Below are 21,769 nucleotides of genomic sequence, written 5' to 3'. Positions count from 1 at the left end.
TGTGCACAGGTCACTTTAGTTTCTGCACATGTGAAGTTGAGCAAAAAAAAAAAAAAGGGCCGATGCACAACAAAAAATAAATTAGACGGAACATTGGCTGTCAGTCTGGCTCAGTTATTAGCACTCGAATTTCCAGATTGTGGCTTCAACCTGCACTCCAGGATTTGAACACAATGTAGGTTGACATGTTAGTGCAGTACTGAGGGAGAGCCACATGGTTAGGATGCCATCATTTGGATGTGTTGTTAAATCCTTTGGCCTGGTGTATGGTACAGGTTGATGACATAGGTCTTATGGACATATTCAAAGATGAACATAATGACCTTGTCAGCATTCAAATCTACAAAATAAAAGTTGGTCATTAATCTAATTAGCTGTCCATGACACCCTTATGTATGCAAAGTAGGTGCACTTCAAACAAAGTTCACCTTGTTGTCCAGTGCAAGTTCATTCTTTATCTTCTGATTACCTGTTCATTGTCAACATTTAAAGCCCAACCAAAACTTTAATCAGCGTGCTTTTATTTAAAATTATTACCTGTCCAGTTTAATCCTTGCTAGCAGTGGTTCCAACCAACCCAATGTGCATTCGCAATGTGCATCTAAGAACGTGATCACTTGTCCTGTTGAAGTTGCTGCTCCTTTCAGTCTTGCTCGAATCAAACCAGAGCGCTGTTCCATGCGTAAAATCCTAACAGGTACTTGCAATTTCGTCACATATTTCTCTAAAGGCTTGTTCAAAAAATCTGGAAGACAATGCAATTCTTTTCAGCTGAAAAATTATCTTTGAAAATATATATAGATATTTTTTAAAGTGCAACAGTCCTGCAACAGCAATGAACAATGGAAGCATTACAATTTTTGAAGGTCATTTGATAATATTCTCAAACAAGTTTTGCCCGAGATCTGCATGCCAATATATTCTAGCAACAAAGTTTAGTTTCTACTAAGAATTTGAAGATGAATGAAAATTATGTTGGTTCAGCGATGGATTTTTTCTGAGTTTCTAAAATGTTGAGTTGGCAACAGTTTCCTCTGTAAGACCTCCAAGTTGGTGGATCAAAACTCTTTCTTTACACTGGGACTGATTTGCAGTGAATTTTGTAGAAAGTTGTGGGTTTCCTCATCATCAACAAGGATTCTCCCCACCCCCAACTTTCTGTTGGAAACAAATACTGAAATTTGAAACGGAGTTCCAGGCCAAGTTTAACAAAGTCATGAAATCTTCCGTTCAGCCTGCACAGGTGCCCTGAATGTGCGATTACACCGTGAAGGGAACCAGCTATTTCTGATAGGTAAAAGGGTCATTGAAATATTTAGCCATTTTAATGTGAATACTAAAGCTAAGTTTGAGATCCATTTTAAAATGGATTTCATCACAAGACTTCAAGCATAACTTTAGATTACAAAAACACAGCTTGCAGTAACAAAAGCATAGAATTTGAAACATCTACAGGCTAGCTAGAAGCTAATGCAACATTTTTACTGAAAGGTTAAATTGACATTATAAACTGTCCATTGTTCCAATGAACAGACTTGCAAAAGTTCAAATTAGTTCCATTACCACAATCTGATCACGATGAACATAAGCACCATGTCAACATGAATCTACCATTGTTCAGAATATGAATAATATAGCAGTCAGCAGAAAAACTAGTAGAAACCAGAGCTGATAAGTATAAGTCACATTCCCACACACGACAATCATCTAAAAAGCAACATATCTACAACTGTGTTGCATATTGATTATTGACAACTGACCATCCAACCAAATGCATGAGATTCATCCAAGCCAATTAGCACATTACAGGAGTAGGGACAGATGGAGTCAGACTGATAACATTTTCCTTAAAGATAGAGGTCCGGGCAGCCATTTTCCATCCAGGATCACTCTGTACCTTTTACCCAACTATTCGCTATCCTTATTTCGTATTTTCATATTTCCACTCTAACTCTTAAAGTCTGCACAAGCTGTTTTTGCTTTGAGCAAGAAACTGTATTTTGAAAGTTAAATCTCTTTGTAAACTACTAAGTCGATTATATCTCTTAAAGTCTTCTGCTGGCAAGGGCTTTATTGAGAACATTTGATTTGAAACCACAAGATCATCTCAAACTCTCAATTATAATCAATAGACACAATAAAATATTTCATTTCACACCAGAGACTTAAATTTCTACGGAGTTCAAAGTGAATACGAGACTACATTTAAACCGCATGGTAGATTTCAACACACCGGTTGATGGTGTTGTTGTCTTTCTGTGGCCAGTGTCCTCACCATTAGCAACAAGGGAAGTTTCATCTGTGTGTTTACCAGGTGCAGGAGAGGCTAATGCCATAGGCCAGATGACTCAAGTGCTATGTTATCTGTTGGTGCTGGTTCTACTACTTGTGGAAGGCGACAGTGATTGCACACATAGTGGGAACCATATGAGGCTACCACTTAACTGTTCAGTTGCGGGGCTTTTAGTGTGCACCACCACCAGCTGGTCATGGCCATATGTGGTCTGAATCCTGACTGTTTGATGTGGTGATAGAAGGCTGAATCTGTAGGCATCTCAGTCACAATGCATTTTGCTTCTCAATTGCCTTCTCAATTTGTTCCAGATCAGTATCCATGGCTGCTGCTGAAAATGCTGGTGTAAGTATGTCAGGTGAGGCCAGAAATGGTGCCAGCTGTGATATCTACCAGTGCTACATTACATGCTTACACCTTAGTAGGTTCACGCATTGGCCATACCATTTTGTTATTAGCATATGCATGAAACTACTTTGTTCACTAATTCAACTTATTCATTTTAAAATAGCAACCAAATAATGGCATGCAGCGTACATAGCAAATAGCTAATTTAACAGTTTTCACCTATACTAATAGCTAATCTTTGGTATGTGCCATCTCCTTTTTGCCATCTCGTTCCAATTTTCTGTAGGAAGTGACTGATAGAGGAAAGACTTGCAACAGACAGGCCCTGTTCCCTGATATTTCTGAAGGAACTGCAACCCAGTTTTCAAATGAATTGGATATTTTTCATATCTTTTCTACTACTTAAAGTCCATGGTATTGTGAGAAATGTTCTAATTCCTACAAGATTTTTAAAGAGCATTCTATGGCATGCTCTCCAATTCTCAGCTGCTTCACCATTGGAGCTCCTCTTTGGGTTCAATGATAGCACTATCACCTGAGTTAGAAGGGTGGGGTTCAGGTTCCACTCCAGAGTTAAAAAAATATGAGTTTTCAAAAACAAACAATAACAACCATATTAGCAGGCAAGTATACAGAATATATAAACTAAAGAATCAGAAAAATGAAATACATATACAACGGTCTTTTTAACTAAACAAACAAACTATCCCCATTACAATCTAACTCCCTTACCCACTGAATGTGTCCAGTTCTTTAAAGAACGAGATGAATAGCTGCCACTTCTGGTAGAACCTCCCCACGAGCCCCTAATAATATATTTGATCTTCTCCAGATATAGGAATGTCATCATATCCTCCAACAATGCGGATGTTTTAGATGGTGTGGGAGATCTCCAACTGAGCAATATTCGCCTCCTGGCTATCAAAGAGGCAAAAGCAAGAACGTCCGCCCCATCCCGAATGGAATGACGGTGAGTCCAAGACCCCAAAACATTTCTGCCAGTGGGCAATGTTCTAGGGTCATCCATAAAATCTTAGGTATCGTATCAAAAAAGGAAACAAAATAGCTAGCAAGTTTAGGACCAAAGCATGCGAGTGTGGTCAGTTGGTTTAAGGTGAGCAGCGACCACACTTTGCTCTCCACATCTCGAAAGAACCCACTCATCTTCATGGACTCTGGGACACTCTCCCGCCCAGATAAAAGCTAAAATCAATTTGTTAACTGTAATAAAAAATGATTTGGGCAAAAACATGGGGATACATTTAAATTCAAATAGACATCTTGGAGGCACATTCAGCTTAATAGTTTATCTGCAAGAGATAAAGTAAGATTACTCTACCTCTCCAAGTCCGCTTCAACATTACGGATGAGGCTTGACTAGTTCAGTTTGTGAAGTAATGCCAAGTTATGGGACACGTGGATCCCCAGGGGAACGGTAATTAGAGGGCGAGAGATGAAACGGCAATGAACGAAGTTGAGCTTTTCTGGCAGGTGGGTTCACTGGAATACATTCACTTTTTTAGTCGCTGTAATTTGTAACCAGAGAAGGTAACACAGTGGTTAGCACTGTTGCTTCACAGCACCAGGGACCCAGGTTCGATTCCCGGCTTAGGTCACTGTCTGTGTGGAGTCTGCATGTTCTCCCTGTATCTGCATGGTATTTCCTCTGGGTGCTCTGGTTTTCTCGCTCAAATATCGAAAGACGTGCTTGTTAGGTGAACTGGACATTCTGAATTCTCCCTCTGTGTACCCAAACAGGCGCTGGAGTTTGGCGACAAGGGGATTTTCACAGTAACCTCATTGCTGTGTTAATGTAAGCCTACTCGTGACACTAATAAAGATTATTATTATAGAAGGTACCAAATGTTGCGAGTACCCTCATTATGTTATTTACTGAGGGGGCTGGGTCTGTAATAGAATTCCCAGTTGAGGGAAAATGTTTACTAAAATAACTGGGATGTTTCCCAGTGAACCACAGACAATAATATAATAGCCATTGGGGTCATCCATAATCTGAAGGGGGAAAATTGTACTTTTGTATGGGTTAATATTACCGTGTTTCTAGCCCTACCATTAAAGCCTGAATGAAAGACTTGTCCCACCCTATTTTTGTGCAGCCTTATCCTTCACACGCAGATGGGTTTCCTGTAAGAATACTACTCCAGAGTTTAGACCTGTAAGATGAGCAAAAACCCTTGCCCGTTTCACTGGACCATTTAGACCTCTAACATACCTGGTTACGAGGCGAAGTGGAGATCTTCCACCACCCCCCACATCAGGGTCAGCCATAACCTCTGAAGAAAGCAGGCAAGCCAAGGTGAAGAGATCCACTCAGGACAGCAGCCAAGCCCAGTCCAATGACCAGACAGAGTAGTGGATAGTCAAACAACTAACTTTAACGTCCTCACTTCCTCTATCCCTGCCTAAGCCAACAATACCCATTATCCAACAATTCCTTATCTTTCAATCTTTACATAACATAATCCTACCAAAACTATATTCTAAGCTCCTATTTGCAAAGTGTTTGCAACTAGGAGCTGCAACATACTCATTTGTGTACCTCCTATCAGCTAACCTTATCCTTAGCTGGGAGTCTCTCCAATCAACCATCTACTTAAAGAGAAACTTTAACGCTTATAAAATTCACAATGCAATGAGATGAATTTTATATTGAATTTGCAGTGCAGAAGGAGGCCATTTGGCCCATCGAGTCTGCACTGGCCCTTGGAAAGAGCACCCTTCCCAACCTCACACCTCCATCCTATCCCCATAACCCAGTTACCCCACCCAACACTAAGGGCAATTTTGAACACCAAAGGCAATTTCTCATGGTCAATCCACCTAACCTGCACATCTTTGGACTGTTGGAGGAAACCAGAGCACCCGGAGGAAACCCACGCACACACGGGGAGAACGTGCAGACTCCGCACAGACAGTGACCCAAGGCGGGAATCGAACCTGGGACCCTGGAGCTGTGAAGCAATTGTGCTAATCACTATGCTACCGTGCTGCCCAAAATGATAACAGGAGAGGAAAAATACAACGCATGTAAAATCCAATAATAACTTCATAACCTAAATTTTATACAAACCAACAGGAACCTGCCTGTTCATCTTACAGTTATGAAGCCTGAAAATAACCGCACGTGGGGGTTTCCCAGCACGAGATCTCGGTCGTAATGAGCACAGTCTTGCTCGGGGTGGAGGGAGGAGGGTTAGGGGGATGGGGAGAACACAAACACACCTTCACCCACCATTTTGAACAACATATTGGTATAGTATTCTGTAGTTCTGTAGGGGTGTTGTCCTCCACTCCTGGCGAACCCACGACATGGATAGTCTGCCTTCGCAACTGTTTTCCAAGTCATTCAATTTGGCCGTTACATTTTTATTTGTCTCTACCACAAATGACAGGCTATTTTCTAGTGAAGAGATCTGATCACTGTGATCAGAGAGGGCTTCCTCCATATTTAAAAAAAAACAATCGCGCCATGTGCTTCCATAATTTTACTCATGTTTTCCAATTTCACAAATACATGGGTTGAGGCTTCATCCACGGACTTTTTTTAAACTTCCTCTGCTAGACTGTTGTTTTTTAAAAACCTTGGACCTTGGGAAGGATTTTGTGTTTGTTTTTACTTCTTGCCTTTGTTTTGATTGTTTGCACTGATAGCGGAAATCAGTGGGGGGGTAGGAATCTAGGCACTGTGGGCAGGGGCAGCCAGGCTAGCTGGGCGGGCTAGTTCACGGAAGCAAAGTGGGGAGTGAGCTGAAGATCGATGTGGTGGCGGGATGGGGGGAGTGGGAGGGGTTGGATTATACTGCTGGTGGGGAGGGAACTTTCAAAGTGGAGGAGGAGGAGGGTTGATGATGGTAGTTACCAGAGGGCGGGCCAGGAGAGGTGCGGGACATGGACTGCAGACTGGCCTCGGAGAGGTTATGCTTGACCGGCAGGGGGGGGTGCCCCCCCCGACTAGGCTGGTCACATGGAACGTTCGGGGACTGAATAGGCCAGTCAGAAGCGCCCCCGTGTTCGCGCACTTGAGCCAACTGAAGGCGGACGTGGCCATGTTGTAGGAGACACATCTGAAGGTGGGGGACCAAGTTAGGTTAAGGAAGGGATGGGTTGGACAGGTGTTCCAATCGGGGTTAGACTTTAAAACGAGGGGGGGGGGGGGTGATCTTGGTTAATAAGCGGGTGGCATTCAAGGTGGGGAAAATAGAAGCAGACCCGGGGTGTAGATATGTTATGGTTCGTGGGAAGTTGGAGAGAATGGCCGTGGTATTGGTAAATATTTATGCCCCGGACTGGGATGATGCTGAGTTTGTTAGATGGATACTAGGGAAGATCACAGACCTGGCTGGGGGTGGGGGGGGGAAGGAGAGATTTGAATACAGTCCTGGATCCAAGGTTGGACCAGTTGAGTTCTAGGTCTGGGAAGGTATCAGCTATAGCAAAAGGTGCTTCGGGGGTTCGTGGAGCACATGGTGGGGGTTGATCCATGGATATTTGGGAGGCAGATGAGTAAGGAGTTTTCATTCTACTCCCATGTGCATAAGGTGTATTCCCGGATAGACTTCTTTGTGATGGGCAAAACGCTGCTGGCTGAGGTGGTAGATGCTGAATATTCAGCAATAGTGGTTTCAGACCACGTCCCACATTGGGTGGACTTGCAAGTCAGCAAGGGAAAGGTCCAGCACCCACAATTGAGGTTGGATGTGGGGCTGCTAGCGGAGGAAGATGTATGTGAGCGGGTGAGGGAAGCCATTCGGGGATATATAGGGTTCAATGACACTGGTGAGGTTTCGGCAGAGGTTGTTTGGGAGGCACTGAAGGCAGTTATTAGGGGGGAATTCATCTCATCGGGCCCTTAAGGAGAAGGCTGAGTGGGAGGAGTTGGACAGGCTTGTAGGCAAAATTTTACAGGTGGTCAGAAGGTACGCGGAGTCTCCGGATGATGGGCTTTTGAACTTCAGAGACTGCAGCTGGAATTTGGGCTCCTGTCCACAGGTAAGGCGGAGGGACAGCTGAGGAGGGTAAAGGGGGCGGTGTATGAATATGGGGGAAAAGCCAACAGGACGCTGGCGCATCAGCTGAGGAAACAAGAGGTGGTGAGAGAGATTGGGAAAGTGAGAGATACGGGGGGGGGGGGGGGTTTGGATCCAGCAGGAGTAAATGTGCTTCGGGAGTTTTATAGTAAATTGTATAAATCGGAACACCAGCCGGGTAGGAAGCTTTGGAGCGATTTCTGGGAGGGCTGGAGTTCCCGAGGATAGATGAAGAGTTGGTGGAGGGTTTGGGAGTCCCAATTGGGCTTGCGGAGGTTATAGACGGATTGGGGCGATGCAATCGGGTAAATCCCCGGGACCAGACTGATACCCGGTGGGGCTTTATAAAGGGTTTTCCGGGGCTGTTGAGGTCGCTCTTGGTAAAGGCTTTTAATGAGTCAAAGGAGCTGGGTGTGCTCCCCCCCACTGTTATTTCAGGCATCGATTTCCCTTATTTTGAAGCGGGATAAGGATCCGGAGAGTTGTGGCTCGTATAGGCCAATCTCCCTATTAAATGTCGATGCAAAATTGCTGGCAAAGATCTTGGCCACACACATAGAGCATTGTGTCCCGGGGGTAATAGGGGAGGACCAGACGGGATTTGTTCAGGGTCGGCACCTGACGTCCAACATTAGGCGGCTCCTAAATGTGATAATGATGCCTGAGGAGGGGCGCGAGTTCGAGGTGTGTTTGCCATGGATGCAGAAAAGGCCTTTGATCGGGTGGAGTGGAGGTACTTGTGGGTTGTTCTAAGAAGGTTTGAGTTTGGGCAGGGATTTGTGGAGTGGGTCCGGTTGCTATATCAGGCACCAGTGGCGAATCGAAGGACAAACCGGGTTCGATCAGAGTATTTTAGTCTGTGTTAGGCAGACGAGACAGGGGTGTCTACTCTTCCCACTACTATTTGCCCTGGCCATAGAGCCTTTGGCAATGGTGCTGAGAGCATCGAACATTTGGTGGGTAATTGTGAGAGGGAGGGCAGAACATAGGGTCTCGCTCTTTGCGGAAGATTTGCTCCTTTATATAACAGACCTGTTGGGGGAATTGCAGGAATTATGGGGATACTGGAGGAATTTGGTCAGTTCTCAGGTTACAAACTGAATATTGGAGTGAGGTTTTTGTGATCCAGGCAAGGGTGCAGGAGAGGAGACTGAGGGAGATGCCGTTTTAAGTGGTGGCAGGGAGTTTTTGGTAACTGGGATTCAAGTAGCAAGGGACTGGGGTCAGCTACATACTAAATTCCGGCAGGTTGATTGAGCAAATGAAAGGGGACTTCCGCAGATGGGACATGCTCCTGTTGTCACTGGTGGAGAGGGTACAGACTGTGAAAATGACAGTCCTCCTGAGATTACTGTTCGTGTTTCAGTGTCTTCCAATCTTCATCCCCAAGACATTTTTTAGGAAGATGAATGCGGCGATCTCGGGTTTTATATGGGCCGGGAGAGTCCCGAGGGTGAAGAAGGTCCTTCTTGAAGGGGGCGCGGGGAGGGGGGCTTGGCCCTTCTGGACTTTATTAATTACTGCTGAGCGGCTAATATATCGATGGTTAGGAAATGGGTAGTGGGGATTGGGTCGGTGTGGAAGCAAGTGGAGGTGGCATCTTGCAAGGGCACGTATCTGAAGGCTTTGTTAATGGCACCTCTGAGAGTGTGGGGGCAATGGAGGCAGCACATGAGACTAGAGGGGCTGTCGGTGTGGTCACCGATCTGTGACAATCACCGATTCGTTCCGGGGGGGCTGGATGTGGGCTTCAGGAGGTGGCAGCGGGTAGGGATTGAGAGATTTGGGTTCTCTTCATGGAGGAGAGTTTCTTGAGTTTGGAGGAGCTAGGAAGAGGAGTTCGATTGGCCGGGTGAGAACGGGTTCCAGTACCTGCAGGTTCGGGATTTTGTTCGAAGGCAGGTCCCGAGTTTTCCTCGCCTCCCACTAAGGGGACTACAGGATAAAGTGTTGCCAAAAACAGGATGGGGAGGGTCTCGGAAATATATAAGGAACTGATGGAGTGGGAAGGGGTCCCAATTGGGGAGGTGACGAGGAAGTGGGAGGAAGAGCTGGGAGGGGAGCTCGAAGTTGGGTTGTGGGAGAAGGCCCAGAGGAGAGTCAATGCATCCTCGTCGTGTGCCAGACTTCGGCTGATCCAGTTTAAGGTGGTCCACAGGGCTCACATGACTGTAACCCGGATGAGCAGGTTTTTTGAGGAGGTGGAGGACAGGTGTGGGCGCTGTGGGGGGAGTCTTGCGAACAATGTACATATGTTTTGGGTGTGTCCGAGGTGGAGGGGATTTTTGGCAGGGATTTTCAGATGTCATGTCAGAGGTACTGGAAGGGAGGGTGACCCCCAAGTCCAGAGATGGCAATATTGGATTTTGCTGGGATGGAGGGACTTGTAGCATCCAAAGTCGGGGGTTTGGGCCAGTGACATGGCAGGGTTTCTTATGCTAGAGAAAATTAAGTTCACCTTAAGGGGTTCACTACAGGGGTTCGCTCGAAGGTGGCAGCCGTTCATCGACTTCTTCAAGGAAAATTGACTGTCAGCAGGGGGTGGGGGTGGAAGGGGAGGCATGGAAGTGACGTACAAGGGGAGGGAATCTAATGTATGGGTAGTTAGGGTTTAGGGATGGGGGAGTTGGGTGTGCTATTGTGGGGTTTTTGCGTGTGTTGGATCTCTCGGTTTAGAATGTTAAAAATGATCAAACTATAAATGCCTCAATAAAATATTTTCTTAAAAAAAGGTAGTAGCAGTTGGGCAACAGGTTAAAATTCTACTTCTGCATTGTACAAACAGTTGAGGACTTCTCTACAAAGGTTTTACTTTGGTCTTCCCTCACACATGGCATCAGTGTGTTAAGAACAATGTATAGCTTTTAAGTTTAATTCATATTTTATATTTGTATGCTCAGAAAGGTTAAACCTGGACCTGGTCTCATTTAGAGTTTTTTTGCGAGTTGGGTGCCAGCTGGTCTGGGGCCCTGTTTGTATATGTGCATTTTTAACGTGCTTTAACAACTCAAAGTGAAGAGATAGGCTATCAAGGGGTTAGTAGTTTAGAGAAAAAAATGTTAAAGCACAAAATAAAAAATTACTGTGCTGTTGCTTAGTGACAGGTGTCCAGAGACAGCAAAAGAGAGAAGGGCTCTTCAGTCAGTTAGTGTGTATATCAGACAGTGCAGGCACAAAGTCTAAAACTCTCTAGGAAGAGCACAGTAAGAAGTCTTACAACACCAGGTTAAAGTCCAACAAGTTTGTTTCGATATCACTAGCTGTCTTCCTCAGGTGAATGAAGAGGCATGTTCCAGAAACATATATATAGACAAATTCTAAGATGCCAAACAATGCTTGGAATGCGAGCATTAGCAAGTGATTAAATCTTTACACATCCAGATATGGGGTAACCCCAGGTTAAAGAGGTGTGAATTGTACCAAGCCAGGACAGTTGGTAGGATTTCACAGGCCAGATGGTGGGGGATGAATGTAATGCGAATCCCAGGTCCCGGTTGAGGCCGCACTCATGTGTGCGGAACTTGGCTATAGGTTTCTGCTTGGCGATTCTGCGTTGCCGCGCGTCCTGAAGGCCGCCTTGGAGAACGCTTACCCGGAGATCAGAGGCTGAATGCCCTTGACTGCTGAAGTGTTCCCCGACTGGAAGGGAACATTCCTGCCTGGTGATTGTCGGGCGATGTCCGTTCATTCGTTATCGCAGCGTCTGCATGGTCTCGCCAATATACCACGCTTCGGGACATCCTTTCCTGCACCGTGAGGTAGACAACGTTGGCCGAGTCGCACGAATATGTACCACGTACCTGGTGGGTGGTGTTCTCACGTGTAATGGTGGTATCCATGTCGATGATCTGGCACGTCTTGCAGAGATTACCATGACAGGGTTGTGTGGTGTCGTGGTCACTGTTCTGAAGGCTGGGTAGTTTGCTGCAAACAATGGTTTGTTTGAGGTTGCGCGGTTGTTTGAAGGCAAGTAGTGGGGGTGTGGGGATGACCTTGGCAAGCTGTTCATCTTCATCGATGACGTGTTGAAGGCCGTGAAGAAGGTGTCGTAGTTTCTCCGCTCCAGGAAAGTACTGGACGACGAAGGGTATTCTGTAGGTTGTGTCCCTTGTTTGTCTTCTGAGGAGGTCGGTGCGGTTTTTTGCTGTGGCGCATTGGAACTGTCGATCAATGAGTCGAGCGCCATATCACGTTCGTACGAGGGCATCTTTCAACGTCTGTAGATGTCTGTTACGCTCCTCCTCGTCTGAGCAGATCCTGTGTATATGGAGAGCTTGTCCATAGGGGATGGCCTCTTTAATGCGTTTAGGGTGGAAGCTGGAGAAGTGGAGCATCGTAAGGTTATCCGTGGGCTTGCGGTAAAGCAAAGTGCTGAGGTGACCGTCCTTGATGGAGACGAGTGTGTCCAAGAATGCAAATGATTTTGGAGAGTAGTCCATGGTGAGTCTGATGGTTGGATGGAACTTATTGATGTCATCGTGTAGTCGTTTCAGTGATTCTTCGCCATGGGTCCAAAGGAAAAAAATGTCATCGATGTATCTGGTGTATAACGTCGGTTGAAGGTCCTGTGCCGTGAGTAGGTCTTATTCAAACCTGTGCATGAAGATGTTGGACTTTAACCTGGTGTTATAAGACTTCTTACTGTGCTCACCCCAGTCCAACGCCGGCTTCTCCACATCATCTCTAGGACGAAACTCTGCAGATTACTGGGGAACTGAGTTTAGGGAACTCGTGCTTGCTTTGAAATTAAAGTAATAATGAGTCTAGAATAAAGCTGATCTGGCAAGGTGGGATGGTCTCCCTCTGTCATTAGCGGGTGGGGTACAGGCGGTTAAAATGAACGTGCTGCCGTGATTTCGGTTTATTTTCCAATGCCTGATGATTTTCCTGCCAAAGGCATTTTTCAGAGAGATTGAAGGAATGATTACATCGTTCATATGGGGAGGGAAGGTGGCCAGAGTTAGAAAGGTGCTGCTACAGAGGGGAAGGCAGGCAGGGGGTTTGGGTCTTCCGAATCTGATGTATTATTACTGGGCGGCAAATGTGGAGATGGTGCAGAGCTGGGTCAGAGGGGTTGATTCCCAGTGGGTCAGAATGGAGGAGAGTTTGTGTAGGGGGTCGGGATTGAAGGCGCTAGCAACAGCACCGCTCCCGACGGCCCCGGGGAAATACTCCGGTAATAATAGCTTAATTGAAAATTTGGAGGCAGTGTCGCCAACATTTCGGGTTGGGGGCAGGATCAAGGGAAATGCCGATTCGGGGGAACCACAGATTTGAGCCAGGGAAGTGGGACGGAAATTTTCGGAAATGGGAGGAGAAGGGGATTAAGACACTAAAAGATTTGTTTCTTGGTTTGCAGGATTGAAGGAGCTGCGAGCGAAGTATGGGTTGGAGCAGGGGGTAATGTTTAGATACATGCAGGTTCGAGATTTTGCCAGAAAGGACATTCAGAGCTTCCCGGTGGAACCGGCCTCCACATTGCTGGAGGAGGTGCTGACGACAGGGGGACTGGAGAAGGGGGTAGTGTCAGCGGTTTAAGGAGTTATTTTGGAAGAGGAGAAGGCACCACTGGAAGGGATCAAAGCAAAGTGGGAGGAAGAGTTGGGAGAGGGTATGGATGGGGGAGGGGGGGGGGGGGGGGGGTTCTGGTGCAAGGTGCTCCGGAGACTGAACGCCTCCACCTCGTGCGCGAGGTTGGGGCTGAAACAGCTGAAGGTGGTATATAGAGCACACCTCACAAGGGCAAGGATGAGCCGGCTCTTTGAGGGGGTAGATGATGTGTGAGAAGTTTGGGGGGGGGGGGGGGCATATTTGGGGTGTCGGACCGGTCGGGGGTTGGAAACGGGTGCGGAGGCAGATATTGTAGCCTTTGCCTCGTTGATCGCCCGAAGGCGGATCCTGTTGGGATGGAGAGCAACCCTGTGCCTTGGCATGGTGGGGGCACCTGTTGAAATTCTTGATTCTTGAGAAGATTAAGTTTGAACTGAGGGGAAGGATGGAGGGGTTCTACAATTCATGGGCATTATTCATTATTCACTTTCAAGAATTGGATGACATTGAACATTAGTTGGGGGGGGGGGTTAGGAGGGTTGGGGGGGGAGATTGTGTGTGTTAATGGTGACTATGGGTGATTCCTTTCTGTTATTTATTCATGTTAACATGCAGGCAGTTCTTTGTGGGTTGGTGGGAAGGTGGGATTGTTGTTGCTGATATGGGGATTGACATTATATTCGTTACTGCTTATTGTTTATTGTTGGTGGGTGCAAATGTGGGAGAAAATGTGAAAAAGGAGAATAAAAATATATATTTTTTTTAATGAGCCTAGAATGTGGTTTATGGGTGTCTTGGGGAGAGATACCAATTGGGGACGAGCATCTAGTGAACAATCAGAAATCTGCTAGAAGAAAATTGTTTGAAACTGAGCCAGCCCAAGCCTTGGTGTTGACATAGTGGTAAATCTTCACTGGGGTTCTTGTGACTCTAAGGGTATTGCTGGGATAAATGGAGCGATGGGAGGTTGAATCATTTTCTGGTATTTGCATTGAAATATTTCCAACCTTTTGACTGGTATAACGTAGTTTATAGAATATCATAGAATTTACAGTGCAGAAGGAGGCCACTCGCCCCATCGAGTCTGCACCAGCTCTTTGAAAGAGCACTCTACCCAAGCCCACACCTCCATCGTATCCCCATAACCCAGTTACCCCACTCAACACCAAGGGCAATTTTGGACACTAAGGGCAATTTAGCATGGCCAATCCACCCAACCTGCACATCTTTGGACTGTGGGAGGAAACCGGAGCACCCGGCGGAAACCCACGCACACACGGGGAGAACGTGCAGACTCCGCACAGACAGTGAACCAAGCCAGGAATCGAACCTGGGACCCTGGAGCTGTGAAGCAATTGTGCTAACCACCATGCTGTCTCATTTTTGTTTAATAAACATTGTATTCTGTGCTAACCTTACTCAAGCATCTTGTGCTAATAGGTATACTAACAGATTCCTTGTGGTGTTCAGAAACTGACTTCCATGGTTTTCTCAAAAAAAAAGCAGAAAGTTCAGATCTACCAAGCCAGGTCTCACTCTGGGATCGGATTTGTCCAGTGTTATAACAAATATTAATTTCAAATTCCATGGAACAATAAATTTGACTCGGTCTGGCAACTGCTTTGTCTCACGTTAAAAATGAAAAGATGTATAACACGCCCACCCTATGACAACAGACCAGTAGTTTTCTGTAAGTAGAGCTTCAAACAAATTTATTGAACCAATTCAGTAAGTGCCATTATTTGCTGGTCCAACAGAAGATTTCAATTCCTTGCTGGAACAATGTGCTTTAAGAACTTGTTACAAGAAAGCAAATAAGTAATTCAAATTTAAAGTAAATAGTAATAGGTAACTCCTATTTACCCATGGAGTGATGAAAATGTGAAATTTGTTACTAGTAATTGAGGCGAACAGGATGGATGCATTTAAGGAGGGGCTAGATAAGCATTTGAAGAGGAGACCAGAGGTTCTGCTGATATTTTTTAAGATGAGGAAGGATGGAAAGAGGCTCCAATGGATCATAATCGCAGGCCTAGACTGGTTAGGCTGGATGACCTGTTTTGTATTGTACATTCTGCACAATCCCTTGTTTCTAATCCTCCAGACTGCCCTTCATAAATCTGAACATTTGAAAAAGTGATTCCCTGAACTCTTAAAGAACTGTCACGATAATAAACATGGAAATTGGGTAAATACAATTTTGAAATTACTCAATGTAACTATACATTTTTCTTCTCAGAGTGCAATTCACCATCTATAGACATGAACGAATTATCCAATCAACCTGCAAAAGCTATTAGGATATTTAAGTAACATTGGATACTAGGGTAGTGCACAACAGCAACCGACACCATGCAAGACCCATCCTGGTCAGGTGGCTTCTCCTAACCTTACTCAAGCATCTTGTTTTAAACAATAACCTTATAGTTCCTCAGATCAAAAGTTAAATAACTGACATAACTAATGAAACTTCAACAGGCAGAGTAAGAGCCAAGGAACTAGAAATAGAGGCCACAGTCAAGATACCCAATATTCTTTCTTAATTCATTCAACTTCCATTTTGAAATACCACCGCTTTCTAGGTGGCAATATCAAGAAATCCTAAGATTAATGCTCACTGCTCAAAAAATATTTTAGAGCACATCCAAAATGGGAAATTAGAATCCCTTAGTGTAATATTTGAATGTTTTGTTAAAGTGACCAAAGATAAAAAGTTTTGCTTATTTTTAAATTTAGAGTATCCAATTATTTTTTCCAATTAAGGGACAATTTAGTGTGGCCAATCCACTCATCCTGCACATCTTTGGGTTGTGAGGGTGAGACCCACGCAGACACAGGGAGAATGTGCAAACTCCACACGGACAATCACATAGGATCGGACCTGGGTTCTCAGTACTGTGAGGCAGCAGTGCTAACCACTGCATCACCGTGCTGTCCATAGATGAAAAGTTTTTCTTGTACATTTTCTAATTATTTGGGTAACTAAAATTCTAACCTTTCTTTTGCCACCTTACAGATTGCTTGAACTTTGCCACTTGATAGCTTCATTTCTATATGGTTGTTCCCAACCACCATGGTCGTCTGAGGTAGAATATGCTACCACAAATTTACAAACCAGTGAAGAAGTGTCTCATCTCAGTACACAGTACTAAAAGACCCCCTCCCATCCTGAGGCTCAAACCCTCGAAGAACGTTATACTCTTCAATGAGATCAGGGGCCAATCCTATTTAATCTCTACTCAGAAGACATCCCTTACACCTCAAGAATCAATCCAGTAAATTTTCACTGCAGCCCCTGTAGAGCAAATAAAAGTTTCTTAGTAAGGAGACCAAAACCATATACAAGAACAAGAACTAGGAGGAGTAGGCCATCTGGCCCCTCGAGCCTGCTCCGCCCATTTAATAAGATCTTGGCTGATGTTTTTGTGGACTCACTTCATTACCTGCCCGCTCACCATAACCCTTAATTCCTTTACTGCTCAAAAATCTATCTTTGCCTTCAAAACATTCAACGGGGGTAGCCTCAACTGCTTCACTGGGCAGGGAATTCCACAAATTCACAACCCTTTGGTTGAAGATGTTCCTCCTCCACTCAAATCTGCTCCACCTTATTTTGAGGCTATGCCCCCTAGTTCTAATTTCACTCGCCAGTGGAAGCAACCTCCCTGCTTCTATCTTATGCAGTCCCTTCATAATTTTATATGTCCCTATAAGATTCCCCCCTCATGCTTCTAAATTCCAATGAGTATCGTCCCAGTCTACTCAGTCTCCTCATAAATCAATCCTCTTAACTCCGGAAACAACAGTGAATCTCCTCTGCACCCCCTCCAGTGCCAGTACATCCTTTCTCAAGTAAGAAGACCAAAACTGTACACAGTACTCTAGGTGTGGCCTCACCAGCACCCTATGCAGCTGCAACATAGTCTCCCTGCTTTTAAACTCCATCCCTCTAGCAATGAAGGGCAAAATTCCATTTTCCTTCTTGCTTACCTGCTACACCGGCAAAGATCTTTTTGCGATTCATGCACAAGGATACCCAGGTCTCTGCACAGCAGCATGTTGCAATCTTTTACATTTAAATAATAGTCCATTTTGTGGTTATCCCTACCAAAATGGATGACCTCCTATTTACCAACATTGTACTCCATCTGCCAGGCCCTTTCCCATTCACTTAAACTATCTATGTCCCTCTGCAGACTGTGTCTCCTCAGCAGCCTCGGCTTTACTCATCTTAGTGTCATCTGCAAACTTTGACACATCGCACTTGGTCCCCAACTCCAAATCATTTATATAAATTGTAAACATTTGCAGTCCCAACATTGATCCCTGAGCCATACCAGAAGCCACTGGTCGTCAACCAATCCTCTATCCAGGTGCGGCAGAGCATGCCAGGAGCAACATCAGGCATACAACAAAATGAGGTGTCAACCTGGAGAAGCTACAACACAGGACAACTTGTGTGCCAAACTGCATAAGCAGCAAGTAATAGACAGAGGTAAGCGATTCCACAACATACTCATCAGATTTAAGCTCTGCAGTCCTGCCACATCTAGCTGTGAATGGTGGTGGACTATTAAATAACTCACTGGTGGAGGAGGCCCCACAGTTAACCCCATCCTCAATGATGCTGGAGCCCAGCGCGTATGTGCAAAAGACAAGGCTGAGGCGTTCTCAACAATCTTCAGCCGGAAGTGTGAAGTGGATGATCCATCTCGGTCTCCTCCGGACGTCCCCAACATCCCAGTTGTCAGTCTTCAGTCAATACGATTCACTCCACGTGATATCAAGAAACTGGATACTGCAAAGGCTGTGGGCCCTGACAATGTTCCGGCAATAGTACTGAAGACTCGTGCTCCAGAACTTGCCGCACCCCTAGCCAAGCTGTTCCAGTACAGTTACAACACTGGCATCTGCCCAGCAATAGTTGGAGTCAGACCTGGCACAAAGGAAGTTGGTTGTGGTGTTTGCAGATCAATCATCTCAGCTTCAGGACATCACTGCAGGAGTTCCTCAGGGTAGTGTCCTCGGCCCAACTATCTTCAGCTGCTTTGTCAATGGCCTGCCTTCCATCATAAGGTCAGAAGTGGGGATGTTTGCTGATGACTGCACAATGTTCAGCACCATTCGTGGCTCCTCAGATAATGAAGCAGTCCATGTCCAAATGCAGCAAGACCTGGACAATATCCAGGCTTGGGCTGACAAGTGGCCACACAAGTGCCAGGCAATGACCATCTCTTAAAAGAGAGGATCTAACCATCATCCCTTGTCATTCAATGGAATTACCACTGCTGAATCCCCCACAATCAACATCCTGGGGATTATCATTGATCAAAAACTGAACTGGACTAGTCATGTTAATACCAGGGCAGGTAGGAATCATACGTGTGTAACTCACCTCCTAATCCTCCCAAGTCTGTCCACCATCTACAAGGCACAAGTCAGGAGTGTAATGGAATACTTTTAACTTGCCTGGATTAGTGCAGCTCCAACAACACTCAAGAAGCTCAACACCATCCAGGCTAACCAGCCTCTTGATTGCTCCCCCTTCCACAAACATTCAAAGCCTCCACCACCGACGAACAGTGGCAGCCATGTGCACCATCAAGAAGATGCACTGCAGTAACTCACCAAGGTTCCTTAGACAACACCTTCCAAACCCACGACCATTACCTTCTAGAGGGACAAAAGCAGCAGATACCTGGGAACATCACCACCTTGAGATTCCCCTCCAAGTCACTCACCACGCTGACTTGGAAATATATCACCGTTCCTTCGCTGTCGCTGGGGCAAAATCCTGGTAACACCCTCCCTAACAGTACAGTGGATGTACCTACACCTAAAGGACTGTAGCGGTTCAAGGAGGCAACCTACCGCCACCTTCTGAAGCGCAACTAAGGCTGGGCAATAAATGCTGGCCGAACCAGCTACGCCCACATCCCGAAAAATGGGTTGAAGAAATATATCCATACTAATATATTACCGATAACACCGTGCATCTTTATCTTATGCAGCAGTCTTTTGTGCAACACCTTGTTGAATGCCTTCTAGAAATCCAGATACACCACATTCACAGGTTCCCAGTTATGTCCTCAAAGAATTCCAATAAATTAGTTAAACATGACCTGCCTTTCATGAACCCATGCTGCATCTGCCCAATGGAACAATTTCTGTACAGATGTCTCGCTACTTTTTCCTGGATGACAGATTCAAGCATTTTCCCCACTACAGAAGTTAAGCTAACCAGATTTTGTCTAACTCCTTCTTTAAACAGTGGCATCACATTTTTCTGTTTTCCAATCTGCTGGAACCACCCCAGAGTCTAGTGAATTTTGATAAATTACCACGAGCGTATTTGCTATTTCCCCTGCCATCTCTTTTAGTATCCTGGGATGCATTCTATCAGGGCCAGGAAACTGGTCTACCTTTAGAACATAGAACATAGAACAATACAGCGCAGTACAGGCCCTTCGGCCCACGATGTTGCACCGAAACAAAAGCCATCTAACCTACACAATGCCATTATCATCCATATGTTTATCCAATAAACTTTTAAATGCCCTCAATGTTGGCGAGTTCACTACTGTAGCAGGTAGGGCATTCCACGGCCTCACTACTCTTTGCATAAAGAACCTACCTCTGACCTCTGTCCTATATCTATTACCCCTCAGTTTAAAGTTATGTCCCCTCGTGCCAGCCATATCCATCCGCGGGAGAAGGCTCTCACTGTCCACCCTATCCAACCCCCTGATCATTTTGTATGCCTCTATTAAGTCTCCTCTTAACCTTCTTCTCTCCAACAAAAACAACCTCAAGTCCATCAGCCTTTCCTCATAAGATTTTCCCTCCATACCAGGCAACATCCTGGTAAATCTCCTCTGCACCCGCTCCAAAGCCTCCACGTCCTTCCTATAATGCGGTGACCAGAACTGTACGCAATACTCCAAATGCGGCCGTACCAGAGTTCCGTCCAGCTGCAACATGACCTCACGACTCCGGAACTCAATCCCTCTACCAATAAAGACCAACACTCCATAGGCCTTCTTCACAACCCTATCAACCTGGGTGGCAACTTTCAGGGATCTATGTACATGGACACCTAGATCTCTCTGCTCATCCACACTTTCAAGAACTTTACCATTAGCCAAATATTCCGCATTCCTGTTATTCCTTCCAAAGTGAATCACCTCACACTTCTCTACATTAAACTCCATTTGCCACCTCTCAGCCCAGCTCTGCAGCTTATCTATATCCCTCTGTAACCTGCTACATCCTTCCACACTATCGACAACACCACCGACTTTAGTATCGTCTGCAAATTTACTCACCCACCCTTCTGCGCCTTCCTCTAGGTCATTGATAAAAATGACAAACAGCAACGGCCCCAGAACAGATCCTTGTGGTACTCCACTTGTGACTGTACTCCATTCTGAACATTTCCCATCAACCACCACCCTCTGTCTTCTTTCAGCTAGCCAATTTCTGATCCACATCTCTAAATCACCCTCAATCCCCAGCCTCCGTATTTCTTGCAATAGCCTACCGTGGGGAACCTTATCAAACGCTTTGCTGAAATCCATATACACCACATCAACTGCTCTACCCTCGTCTACCTGTTCAATCACCTTCTCAAAGAACTCAATAAGGTTTGTGAGGCATGACCTACCCTTCACAAAGCCATGCTGACTATCCCTGATCATATTATTCCTATCTAGATGATTATAAATCTTGTCTCTTATAATCCCCTCCAAGACTTTACCCACTACAGACGTGAGGCTCACCGGTCTATAGTTGCCGGGGTTGTCTCTGCTCCCCTTTTTGAACAAAGGGACCATATTTGCTGTCCTCCAGTCCTCTGGCACTATTCCTGTAGCCAATGATGACATAAAAATCAAAGCCAAAGGTCCAGCAATCTCTTCCCTGGCCTCCCAGAGAATCCTAGGATAAATCCCATCAGGTCCCGGGGACTTACCTATTTTCAGCCTGTCCAGAATTGCCAACACCTCTTCCCTACGTACCTCAATGCCATCTATTCTATTAGCCTGGGGCTCAGCATTCTCCTCCACAACATTATCTTTTTCCTGAGTGAATACTGACGAAAAATATTCATTTAGTATCTCGCCTATCTCTTCAGACTCCACACACAATTTCCCATCCCTGTCCTTGACTGGTCCTACTCTTTCCCTAGTCATTCGCTTATTCCTGACATACCTATAGAAAGCTTTTGGGTTTTCCTTGATCCTTCCTGCCAAATACTTCTCATGTCCCCTCCTTGCTCGTCTTAGCTCTCTCTTTAGATCCTTCCTCGCTACCTTGTAACTATCCATCGCCCCAACCGAAACTTCACACTTCATCTTCACATAGGCCTCCTTCTTCCTCTTAACAAGAGATTCCACTTCCTTGGTAAACCACGGTTCCCTTGCTCGACGCCTTCCTCCCTGTCTGACCGGTACATACTTATCAAGAACACGCAGTAGCTGATCCTTGAACAAGCCCCACTTATCCAGTGTGCCCAACACTTGCAGCCTACTTC

At 45.5% G+C, this 21,769-nt stretch overlaps 1 protein-coding gene across 4 annotated transcripts in view; it reads right to left on the bottom strand.

Annotated features, from left to right (window-relative positions):
• The window catches only part of galnt1 (UDP-N-acetyl-alpha-D-galactosamine:polypeptide N-acetylgalactosaminyltransferase 1), a 265,777-nt gene that overhangs the window by 73,031 nt on the left and 170,977 nt on the right, over positions 1-21,769 (bottom strand). For all 4 annotated transcript variants that reach the window (XM_072508906.1, XM_072508905.1, XM_072508908.1 and 1 more), the window contains one exon: positions 538-745. In XM_072508906.1, coding sequence (XP_072365007.1) covers positions 538-745 — 208 coding nt within the window. The remainder of the gene's footprint in view (positions 1-537; positions 746-21,769) is intronic.

The sequence above is a fragment of the Scyliorhinus torazame genome, chromosome 6, assembly GCF_047496885.1.
Source record: "Scyliorhinus torazame isolate Kashiwa2021f chromosome 6, sScyTor2.1, whole genome shotgun sequence".
Classification (NCBI taxonomy): Eukaryota; Metazoa; Chordata; class Chondrichthyes; order Carcharhiniformes; family Scyliorhinidae; genus Scyliorhinus; species Scyliorhinus torazame.
Note: the sequence above shows the minus strand (reverse complement) of the source record. Positions and strands in the feature narration are given on the sequence as shown.